Source organism: Acartia tonsa, chromosome 8 (genome assembly GCF_053477335.1).
Source record: "Acartia tonsa isolate MP-2025a chromosome 8, ASM5347733v1, whole genome shotgun sequence".
In the NCBI taxonomy this organism is placed as follows: Eukaryota; Metazoa; Arthropoda; class Copepoda; order Calanoida; family Acartiidae; genus Acartia; species Acartia tonsa.
Window position 1 is genome coordinate 1,121,638 of NC_137267.1, and position 12,450 is coordinate 1,134,087.

Sequence of the window (12,450 nt, forward strand, 5' to 3'; positions counted from 1 at the left end):
ACAACTCCATGATGAATCCCCACACTATCTATCTATCTATTAATACAATCTATCTATGTATCTAGCTGAATTCTCTCTCTCCCTGCTGATAATTCTGGTGAATCATGTGACCGACATCTACAAGGTGAATCCAAACACTATCTATCTATCTATTAATACTATCTATCTATGTATCTAGCTGAATGCTCTCTATCCCTGCTGATAATCCTGGTGAATCACGTGACTGACAACTCCAATGGTGAATCCCTACACTATCTATCTATCTATTAGTACTATCTATCTATGTATGTAGCTGAATGCTCTCTCTCCCTGCTGATAATCCTGGTGAATCACGTGACTGACAACTCCATGGTGAATCCCTACAGAACAGCCCTTGTCAACTTTTCTTCAGGTAAAACTAATTTAGAGTAATTAAACCAAAAATGTCTTTGATTGAGGGAAAAAAATTTATTATGCCATTCGAAACGCTTTTTTTTACCTTAAAGCTTTGAATTGTAATAAATCCGAAAGTATTCTAGATACATTAATGTTACAGACCATTTTTGAAAGCTTTTTTTTTGTAAGTACTGCTGAGGAAACTGACCAATATTAATAATTTTTTGAAGAATAAAAAATAAAAAAAACCTTAAGTACTTAACTTGAAGAAACAATGATATGGTAGGTACCTAATAGACACACCCTGCCTTAACCAAATAAAGGATAAACAAAAATTACCATGAAAACGGACAATGCAGCATTCAAATAGGACCTAGTGCCAAGTAGAATCCATTGAGAATGAAATCCTAGCTGTTCCTTCTAGGCAGATATTTCAATTTTAAAATTTAAGGTGAAAATCACTAAATTTGCCTAATATACAAGCCAAATCTACCTTTAATACAGGGAGATTAGATACATTTTTCTGTAAATCGCTAATGAGATCACTTTTTAAATCAAATAATATCTTAGTCATGTAAAATCAATGAAGCAGTTGTGATTTGACTCAAATCTGGTTAACTTGTCTTTGTGTCTTACTTGTTTTCTTAATAATCTCCAACATTAGAGCATATAATTCTTTACACAATGTGTATACACTTAGAATAGAGACATCTAGAGAACACCTCTGTCAATCAGCCAATAGGATAATGCTGGAAGAACAATCTGGCTATGTTATTGGTAGAAATGTGTATAGATTTTGGCTCAAAAGGGCAAAATGTTTTTACTCTGTTTGCATAATGAGTCACCTATAAATAGTTGCATTTCATAGGACAAAGCTTTGCTTGGGTAAAACATATCTTCTAAAAATGTATTATCTTATATAGTTTGAAACATATGATAAAACATATATAGTATGTCAACTATGAAGAGTTGAATTTCTTTGGATAAAGTTAGCTTTCTATAAATTATTTTGTGGAAATATTTCGTTGCTGTATTATATGATTTGATTGTACATAACAAAAGAAACCTGGTGTTTGTATGTTATAATATTGTTTAGTTTTACAGATTATGGGCCCAGTTTGGCCTTCTAGATATAATCTGTAAACATCTCTACCAAAAACATAGCCAGATTGTTCTTCCAGTGTTATCCTATTGGCTGATTGACAGAGGGGTTCTCTAGATGTCTCTATTCTAAGTGTATACACATTGTGTAAAGAATTCTATGCTCTAATGTTGGAGATTATTAAGAAAACAAGTAAGACACATAGACAAGTTAACCAGATTCGAGTCATATCACAACTGCTTCATTGGCTTTACATGACCTAGATATTATTTGATTTAAAAAGTGTCCTCATAAGCGCAATTTACAGAAAAATTGAATCTAATCTCCCTGTATCAAAGGTAGATTTGGCATGTATATTAGGCAAATTTAGTTTAGTGATTTTCACCTTAAATTTTAAAACTGAAATATCTGCCAAGAAGGAACAGCTAGGATTTCATTCTCAATGGATTCTACTTGGCACTAGGTCCTATTTGAATGCTGCATTGTTTGTTTTCATGGTAATTTTTGTTTATCCTTTATTTGTTTCAGGCAGGGTGTGTAGACAAAGTAATTTTACTTTTATTTAGATGCAAGCAAAGTTGAAAAGAAAACCAGTTTTGTGATTGAATTTCCTCCCCTTTACAAGACTTTATCCAATACTTTACAGGTAAAAACTAGTTTTGGGATTAAATTTGGCGCTTTCACATAAAGTACCGAACACCCAAATCATTATTGAAAATAAGCGAGGTGGGGGGTATTTTATTACTCAAGGTTAGGTTTATTGATTACCAGGTATTTCCACAGGGTTAGCCCCCCCCCCCACCCCCCGTCCTTATTTCTAATTTATTTTAAAAATAAGGCACTTTGTGTGAAAGCATCATTTATCTATCTATCAATATACATATCTATCTATCTATCTAGAAACGATGAGTCCACCCTGCTATTATACCTACTTCTGCTAAAATCTATCTGTTTATCCATCTATATATATGTCTATCTGTCTGTATCTATCTATCTAAAATGATGAGCCCACCCTGTTTTTATACCTACTTCTGCTAAAATCTATCTGTTCATCCATCTATATATAAATATATGTCTATCTGTATCTATCTAGAATGATGAGTCCACCCTGTTATTATACCTACTTCTGCTAAAATCTATCTGTTTATCCATCTATATATATGTCTATCTGTATCTATCTATCTATCTAGAATGATAAGCCTATATATGTCTATCTGTCTGTATCTATCTATCTAAAATGATGAGCCCACCCTGTTTTTATACCTACTTCTGCTAAAATCTATCTGTTCATCCATCTATATATAAATATATGTCTATCTGTATCTATCTAGAATGATGAGTCCACCCTGTTATTATACCTAATACTGCTAAAATCTATCTGTTTATCCATCTATATGTGTCTACCTATCTATCTATTTATCTATGTTTTTTATCTATATATCTAGAATGATGAGCCGACCCTTCTATTATACCTACTTCTACTAAAATCCTCCGCATTCCGGAACTATGTGCTAGCTGCTACGGATATTGATGCCTTGTTCCTACCTATTCTACAGGTGAAGTCCGGAGCTGTTCTATTCAAGGAAGGAAGGGGATATTGGGCTGTTAATTACACTAGTCCCCAAAGATTTATAATGAAATTTATTATTCGTTGGCTTAAGAACTGTTATTGTATTTTGATTGGTCGGTTAATTAAGTTGAGTGTTCAGACGTTTTAACCACTGATTGTAATCTACAGAAGGAGTACTTGCGGATGTACTTCAATTTTTTGGCCATTGTCTTATACCTTTAGATCCCTGTGTATGTTTGTAATGTACGATCCGTACGACGTTCTTGTCAAATTTTTCAATAGAATTTAAGTTTTCTGATCCTAAAATGATACTACTGATATAGTTTTTTTACTGCGCCCTTAGCATCCAATTTTATCATTAGGGGGCATAAACCATCCACCACCAAGGCTTAAATCTAAAAATTACCCGAACCTTCACGGGACCTATGTGAAGCTTCCCTGAAAAAGCAGAAGTTAATTAGCTCATAAGTAACTGAAATCTTAAGCTTCAGACAAAATAAATCTTACTGCTTTATATTATAGGATTAACCAAATTATTAGGTAAAGGAGCAGCTTAGCATATTCAAATAAGCTTACATTGTACTCAAAAAAAAGACGGAATACATGGTAGTTTCCTCGAATTAACTAGAGAACCACTAAGCCTCCCCCTTCCTCTTTTTTTATTTTTTATTGTGATTAACGTGTTTCTAACCCTTGCCTTTATCTAAAAAAATAAGTGGCTCAATGCCTATACCCATACTTAACCTAACCTAATTACAAGATAATTTTCCTGGACCTTGAAAAAGCTTCACTGAGAAACATATAATGGTTCAGCGGTTAGCGAGATTCTTCACTACACACAAACATAACAGGGTGGGAGGGGACATTGGGCTTTTTATTACACTAGTCCCCAAATTCTTATAAAAACAAATCTCGTATTCCTTCGAATCCGGTGGATAAGAACCGGTTCTCATCAATACGAAAAACTATGTCTAGCATCGTATTATATCCAGCTTTTCTGTTTTTTTTTCCTGTCCCTTCGGCACATAGAGGCTAAAAAAACTGGTTTTAATTTTATAATTGTACATTTTATATCCGCGGAAAGCGAAATACGATGCGAGAAATAACTATTCCTATTCTTTGACTTATGTTGAATCTTGATTTGTTGGTTCATTTGAGTTGTTGAGTGTCCAAACATTTCAACCACTAATTGTAATCTACAGAAGGGGTAATTTGTGTATCTCATGTATCTCAGGATGTATTTCAATTTATCGACCATTTGTCTTATCCCTTTAGATTCCTGCAAAAAATACATCCTGTTACTTTTATAGAGGAGTAATGGTCCACTTCAAGATGAAGTGAACCTACTGAATATGTTAATTTTGCGGCCTTGTCCTTGAAATTTGTTATGCTCCCCTTGCCAGAATAATGGATATATGATATGCATGGATATTATGCCAGTGAAAATATGGTCATAAATTTAAATTGCTGTTTCCCCTCTTAATGGGCAGTTCGTTCATCAACTAGGTTGGGATGGGATGTGTTAAAGAAGGTGTAGTAGAGTGGAGATTGTTATTGAAGTTCGCTGCGATTTTTTTTATTAGAGTACACGAAAATCTGGTGTAAGATCCAAGTAATAATAAATCCATTATGTTAGAATATAACAATACCTTTTACACAATCATGCAGATCTTTTCAAACAGCTAAATATCAGGAATCTTAAGGGATAAGACAATGGATGATGAATTGATATACATCCTCAATGATGAAAAACAAAATTATCTCTACTGTTGATAATAATTATTAGTTTAAAAGTTAGGACACTAGTTTGAAACCAGCAAATCAAAATATAATCAAAGTCTTAGGTAACTTTTGGTACGAGTGTTATTTCAAGTCCAATGTCCCCTCCCTCCCTACCCAAATATGAATTATTTTTTCAAATATTTTCACTGTACAATTGATGCTTGAATCCAGTGAAAATGACGCTTTTAAAAGTTAAAAATTTTGTTAATAGACACTTGATTCCTAAGACAATATGATATTCCTTTAATGGACCTCTTGGTCCGCATGGAATTATAACAATCAAATCAAACCAAATCAATAATTACGAATTGTTAAGATATTATTTTTTAAAAATTCCCATTTTCTGTAATTTTAGCAATTTGGTTTGGATGTAAAAAAGACTTGCAGAATAAGAAAGGAGAGAATAATAGAAATAATGCAGTTTCGGTTTCTGGACGCATGGCTACTCAATAATTTACTATGTGCGAGTGTTCATCTACAGGGTGGGACGGGATATTGGGCTGTTTATTACACTAGTCCCCTAAGTTTCTTAATAGTGTTTTCTAATTTGTTGGCTTAACAACTTTGGGGACATTTATTGAATTTTAATTGGTTTGTTCATTAGGTTGAGTGTCCCAAACGAGGGGGGGGGGGGGCATGTACACTACAGGTACATATATTTTCAATTAAATTCTTGTATTTGTAAGGATAGAAAATGGTAGAAGAATTAATCTCCCCTGTCACTTATTCCATCAATTCAAAACTGATAATACACAAAATTACCCCTTTTGTAGATTATAATCACTGGACACTCAACTAAATAAACCAAACAACCAAAATTCATAAAAGTTTCAAAGGTTGTTAATTCAACGAATAAGAAAATGTTATTATAAAACTTTAGGGACTAGTGTAATAAACATAAATAATGTCCCCTCCCTTCATAGATAAAAAAAGACGTATTTATATTAGTATGGTATTTACTTTACATCTAAAGTTGGCCGTCAGTCCTTTTAGTAAGTCAGTTAATGTATATAAAAAGATGTGTATTTCTTAATTTTGAGGTCATTTTAGAAGGCATTATGATTTATACATATCAAAGTAAGTTTTATTCGAAAGACTTGTCCTATCCCTAGTTTGTATCAAGCATTAAGATAAACTTTTAACATAAACTTTGTATGAGAAAAAAGTTGAGAAATAGTTGAATTATAAAAGTCTAGTAATGTGTGTATGCTTTGTTTCTATGCATCTCACTGTGGGCTACAATTGAATCAAGACAAAAGTAAGTGCCGAGCCCTGGGACCTATGAAGGGTGAAAATAGACATAAATCCTTGATGATTCCAGGTGGAGACAAAATATTTTAGCGGGGTCTTTTGGTTTTTTTTCAATTTAAAGTTCTGAAAAAAAATTGAAAAAAATATGAAAATCTTTAATAAAAAACAAACAAAAAATAATTTTCAATATTTTTTTTTACTATAAGATACAAACAACTTATATAAATACTATAAGCTTTAAAAAAATCACAATTTTCAAATTTAGACTTTCAATTAGGGATGCGAATCCGTCGAATTTTTGGGCCGGATTCGGATTCCGGATTCCTTCGGAATCCGTCAAAAAAAGTGACGGATTCTTGCGGATTCCGGATTCTTATTTTTGACGGATTCCGGATTCGGATTCCGGATTCTAGTAGTATTTTAAAAGGCTTTTTAAAAAACAAATGAAGCATGAAAATGTGCTTGGTATTTTCTAACGGGAGTGAGTATATTTTTATGTCATGTGATCACTGTACAGCCAATTAGAGGGTTTAGTTGATGTTGAGTGGATTACACTTCATCACGTGATCATTGGCTGTCCAATCTGAGGTCTTGGAATTGAATAGCTCATCACTCGATCGCTGGCCTGACAATGAGAGTGTGTATATTTTTATGTCACGTGATCACTGTACAGTCAATTAGAGGGTTTGTTGATGTTGAGTGGATTACACTTCATCACGTGATCGTTGGCTGTCCAATCTGAGGTCTTGGAATTGAATAGTTCATCACGTGATCGCTGGCGTGACAATGAGAACTCTGTGCTATTAGCTGGTATATCAACGTTGTTTATGTGGGAAGAAATGGGGGGGGGGAAGGGGGTGTGTTGGGGGGGGGGGTGATCTTTGCTTTCAAAAAGAGGGAGTTGTAAGACAAAACTCAAGACGGTAATTTTAGCCTACCAATTTAGAATCCGGAATCCGCTATAAAAAACGGATTCCGGATTCGGATTCGGATTCCAAAATTGGCCGAAAATTGGGCGGATTCCGGATTCCGGATTCGGATTCCGGATTCGGATTCGCATCACTACTTTCAATATAAAGATTTGTAGAAAAAACCTAACAACAAATTCTAACATATTTCTGATCAACATAGCAATAAAACGCGTTTTGCAAAATCTTTATCATCAAAAATAAATAGAACTTACTAAAGACTTTTTTTCATTTGAACTTATACTTTTCACATTAATTAACTTTAAAGATTGATTTTTTCTAAAAGAAAGGTTGCGTGATTTTTTTATTCATAATTAATTGCCTAATTTTGAGATTCAGATAAAAAACTTTACTACTTTATATCACTGGATACTCTACTAGCAGCGGCTACGCCTCTAGAGGCATATAGGGACCCTTAGGTTGGGGGGGAAGACGAACCCCCCCTTACAATTTAAGTTTTTTTTAATGAAAAAGTTAAAAACATTTATTTTGGAGAGTTGATTCTCTTGGGATAGTGATGGTACCCTTCCCCAAAATAGTAATAAGCCTTACCAGGACATATGAGAAGCTACCATGTAAAGGAGAACCATATTGGTTCAGTGGTTAGTGAGATCCCTTGGTGCACAAAGACTCACATAGAACGTGTTACTTTATTATAAAGATACATACATATATACAAAGAAACTCTACAATCAGAGTATGTCTGTTTGTTCATCCGTCTGTATAAAAACATTACAGAATATATTTATTTGGTACTAGCGGCTACGCCCCTAGAGGCCTTTAGGGGCACTTGAGAGGGGAAGAAGTGGTTGAATTCAACAACTATATTTTTATTTTAGGCTTAAAAAGAAACAGTTTTTTTGTGTGTTGTGGTCCTTTTTTAAGGGGCGATTTCTCTTCTCTTTCTCAAAAAAAGTTATAAACCTTCCAAGGACCAATGAGAAGCTACATAGTAAAGTAAAAAAAGAACCATATCAGTTCTTAAGCATCAGAAAGATGGACAAACAGACATCAATCTATTTTGTATCATAAATAGTGCTTTAAAGCAGGGAGAATATATCATCTGGAAAAAAAAAAATTTTCTATCATTTAAAAGTTATATCCCTGTATAAAAAAGATAGGATGTCCGTATGTTTTTTCTGTCTGTGCCTAAAGTTCTTGCTAACCGCTGGACCAATTTGGTTCTTCTTTATTGACCTATCTTTTAGACTGATAATAGGATCAACATACTAAGGAGTAGTTTAGTGTCTATTAATTCTTATATAAAAGTAACAGTTTCTGTGTCTGTCTGTTTGTGTGTGTGTGTGTGTAAGGGTGTCTGTCGGTACCGAAGATTCTTTGTAACCACTTAACTGATATAGTTCTTCTTGGTTCAAGTTTTTCATGGTCCTGAGAAGTTTTGAGTTTAGAAAAATTAGTTCCTACCCAACATTTAAAAAAAACTTTTTCTTTTACATACTAAAACTGAAAGTAGGGAAGGGGTCAACTTTCCCCCACTTATCAAGGGCCCCTAGATGCCTCTAGGGGCAAAACCGCTAGTGATAAAATAATTTTTATCTTGAATTATGATTAAATTGTTCTTTTTCCATACAGATACAAAAATATATTAATCAGAGCGAGATGGGACAATGGGCTGTTTATTAGATTAGTCCCCATAGTTTAATATAGGAATTTGTTATTCGTTGGCTTAACTACTTAGGGGACCTGTTGCGATTTTTGTTTGGTTGGATTATTAAATTAAGTGCCCAACATTTCAACCATTAACTGAAACATACAGAAGGGTTATCCATGTATCATATTTGGGAATGTAAATCAATTTAGCGGTCATTGTCTTATCCCTTTAGATCCCTGAATAGTAATTAAGAATGATCAATGGTTCTCTTTTTTTTTACGTAGCTTCTCATTGGTTCTTGGAAGGTTTATAACTTATTTTGGGAGGGTACCTCCACCATCCTAGGAGAAATCAACCCCTAAAAAAGGACCCCATTTCACACACAAAAAATAACTTTTTCTTTTTAAGTCTAAAATAAAAATCTAGTTGTAGAATTCAACCACTTCTTCCCCTCTCAAGTGCCTCTAAAGGCCTCTAGGGGCGTAGCCGCTAGTACCAAATAAATATATTCTGTAATGTTTTTATACAGACAGATGAACAAACAGACATACTCTGATTGTAGAGTTTCTTTGTATATATGTATGTATCTTTATAATAAAGTAACACGTTCTATGTGAGTCTTTGTGCACCAAGGGATCTCACTAACCACTGAACCAATATGGTTCTCCTTTACATGGTAGCTTCTCATATGTCCTGGTAAGGCTTATTACTATTTTGGGGAAGGGTACCATCACTATCCCAAGAGAATCAACTCTCCAAAATAAATGTTTTTAACTTTTTCATTAAAAAAAAATTAAATTGTCAGGGGGGGTTCGTCTTCCCCCCCAACCTAAGGGTCCCTATATGCCTCTAGAGGCGTAGCCGCTGCTAGTAGAGTATCCAATGATATAAAGCAGTAAGGTTTTTTATCTGAATCTCAAAATTAGGCAATTAATTATGAATAAAAAAATCACGCAACCTTTCTTTTAGAAAAAATCAATCTTTAAAGTTAATTAATGTGAAAAGTATAAGTTTAAATGAAAAAAAGTCTTTAGTAAGTTCTATTTATTTTTGATGATAAAGATTTTGCAAAAGGCGTTTTATTGCTATGTTGATCAGAAATATGTTAGAATTTGTTGTTAGGTTTTTTCTACAAATCTTGATATTGAAAGTCTAAATTTGAAAATTGTGATTTTTTTAAAGCTTATAGTATTTATATAAGTTGTTTGTATCTTTTAGTAAAAAAAAATATTGAAAATTATTTTTTGTTTGTTTTTTATTAAAGATTTTCATATTTTTTTCAATTTTTTTTCTGAACTTTAAATTGAAAAAAAACCAAAAGACCCCGCTAAAATATTTTGTCTCCACCTGGAATCATCAAGGATTTATGTCTATTTTCACCCTACATAGGTCCCAGGGCTCGGCACTTACTTTTGTCTTGATTCAATTGTAGCCCACAGTGATCTTGCCCAGTAATACAAGGAATTGGTCATTGCGAAAAATCTTTATATATATAAAAGTAACATGATCTTGCGAACAGCCTAAACGATACGGTTCTCCTATACGATAGGTCCTGGGAAGGTTTATAGCTATTTTAGGAGAGGGTACCACCATCCCTCCCCCCCCCCTTCCAACAAAAATATTCTTTTTGAAACTAAAATAAAAAATGAAGCCCTTCCCCACCTTCAGTGCGTCTAGGGGCGTAGCCCCTAGATTTTTGAAGAACTAAGGATTTTAAAATGAATTCTTCAATTTAGACTTTTTATAATCGTTTAAACTTTGCCTGAGAATTTCTATTTCAATATCATTATGTAATAATTAAAATTGAAAGGCTTAACATTCAGGGATCTTAAGGGATAATTTTCTTAATTGTCTTTTCTTAATATGAATTAAACAATATTTCATTAAATTCCTGTAATGTTTTAGTTTTGCATCTCATTTATTAATATTTAATATTTTCATGTACCATTCTTCTAACATGGAATTATATTAACATTACAAACTTAGCATTAGAATACAGTGATATAAAGGGATATGACAATGGCCTATAAATTGATATAAATACATCCCCAATGATGATAAATAAAATTCCCTCTTCTGTACATTACCTTATTGGTTTTAACGTTTTGACACTCAACTTAATGAATTCACAATTCATTAAAAGTCATCAAAGTCTACAAAAAAGAAAACGTTCGGCATTGAAAACTTTGGGGACTTTTGTGATATAAACAGGTCATTGTCTGTCCCCTTCCTTCCTGATTCACATTCTTCTATCTATATATTTGACTATCTGTTCACTTATCGATCTATTTATCTATCTATCTAGACTCTATATAGAGCTTCAGAGTGTAATGGTCACCTTACCTATATATACCTAATAATAGTTCTAATACTAACTATATATCTATCTATCTAGACTCTATACAGAGCTCCAGAGTGTAATGGTCACCTCACTTATATATCCCTAATAATAGTTCTAATACTAACTATATATCTATCTATCTAGACTCTCTACAGAGCTTCAGAGTGAATGGTCACCTCACCTATATATCCATAATAATAGTTCTAATACTAACTATATATCTATCTATCTAGACTCTATACAGAGCTCCAGAGTGTAATGGTCACCTCACCTATATATCCATAATAATAGTTCTAATACTAACTATATATCTATCTATCTAGACTCTATACAGAGCTCCAGAGTGTAATGGTCACCTCACCTATATATCCATAATAATAGTTCTAATACTAACTATATATCTATCTATCTAGACTCTATACAGAGCTCCAGAGTGTAATGGTTACCTCACCTATATATACCTAATAATAGTTCTAATACTAACTATATATCTATCTATCTAGACTCTATACAGAGCTCCAGAGTGTAATGGTCACCTCACTTATATATCCCTAATAATAGTTCTAATACTAACTATATATCTATCTATCTAGACTCTCTACAGAGCTTCAGAGTGAATGGTCACCTCACCTATATGTCCCTAATAATAGTTCTAATACTAACTATATATCTATCTATCTAGACTCTATACAGAGCTCCAGAGTGTAATGGTCACCTCACCTATATATACCTAATTATAGTTCTAATACTAACTATATATCTATCTATCTAGACTCTATACAGAGCTCCAGAGTGTAATGGTCACCTCACCTATATATCCATAATAATAGTTCTAATACTAACTATATATCTATCTATCTAGACTCTATACAGAGCTCCAGAGTGTAATGGTCACCTCAACTATATATCCATAATAATAGTTCTAATACTAACTATATATCTATCTATCTAGACTCTCTACAGAGCTACAGAGTGTAATGGTCACCTCACCTATATATCCATAATAATAGTTCTAATACTAACTATATATCTATCTATCTATCTAGACTCTATACAGAGCTCCAGAGTGTAATGGTCACCTCACTTATATGTCCCTAATAATAGTTCTAATACTAACTATATATCTATCTATCTAGACTCTATACAGAGCTCCAGACTGTAATGGTCACCTCAACTATATATCCATAATAATAGTTCTAATACTAACTATATATCTATCTATCTAGACTCTATACAGAGCTCCAGAGTGTAATGGCCACCTAACCTATATATACCTAATAATAGTTCTAATACTAACTATATATCTATCTATCTATCTAGACTCTATACAGAGCTCCAGAGTGTAATGGTCACCTCAACTATATATCCCTAATAATAGTTCTAATACTAACTATATATCTATCTATCTAGACTCTATACAGAGCTCCAGAGTGTAATGGTCACCTCAAC

At 33.1% G+C, this 12,450-nt stretch overlaps 1 protein-coding gene across 17 annotated transcripts in view; it reads left to right on the forward strand.

Annotated features, from left to right (window-relative positions):
* Window positions 1-12,450, forward strand: part of LOC145325765 (dymeclin) — a 78,206-nt gene that overhangs the window by 36,175 nt on the left and 29,581 nt on the right. For all 17 annotated transcript variants that reach the window (XR_013881578.1, XR_013881580.1, XR_013881581.1 and 14 more), the window contains 3 exons: window positions 293-391; window positions 2,044-2,123; window positions 2,923-3,033. Coding sequence is in view for 10 of the 17 variants with exons in the window: in XM_080168722.1 (XP_080024848.1) it covers window positions 293-391; window positions 2,044-2,123; window positions 2,923-3,033 (290 nt within the window). In the remaining 7 variants the exon portion in view is untranslated. The remainder of the gene's footprint in view (window positions 1-292; window positions 392-2,043; window positions 2,124-2,922; window positions 3,034-12,450) is intronic.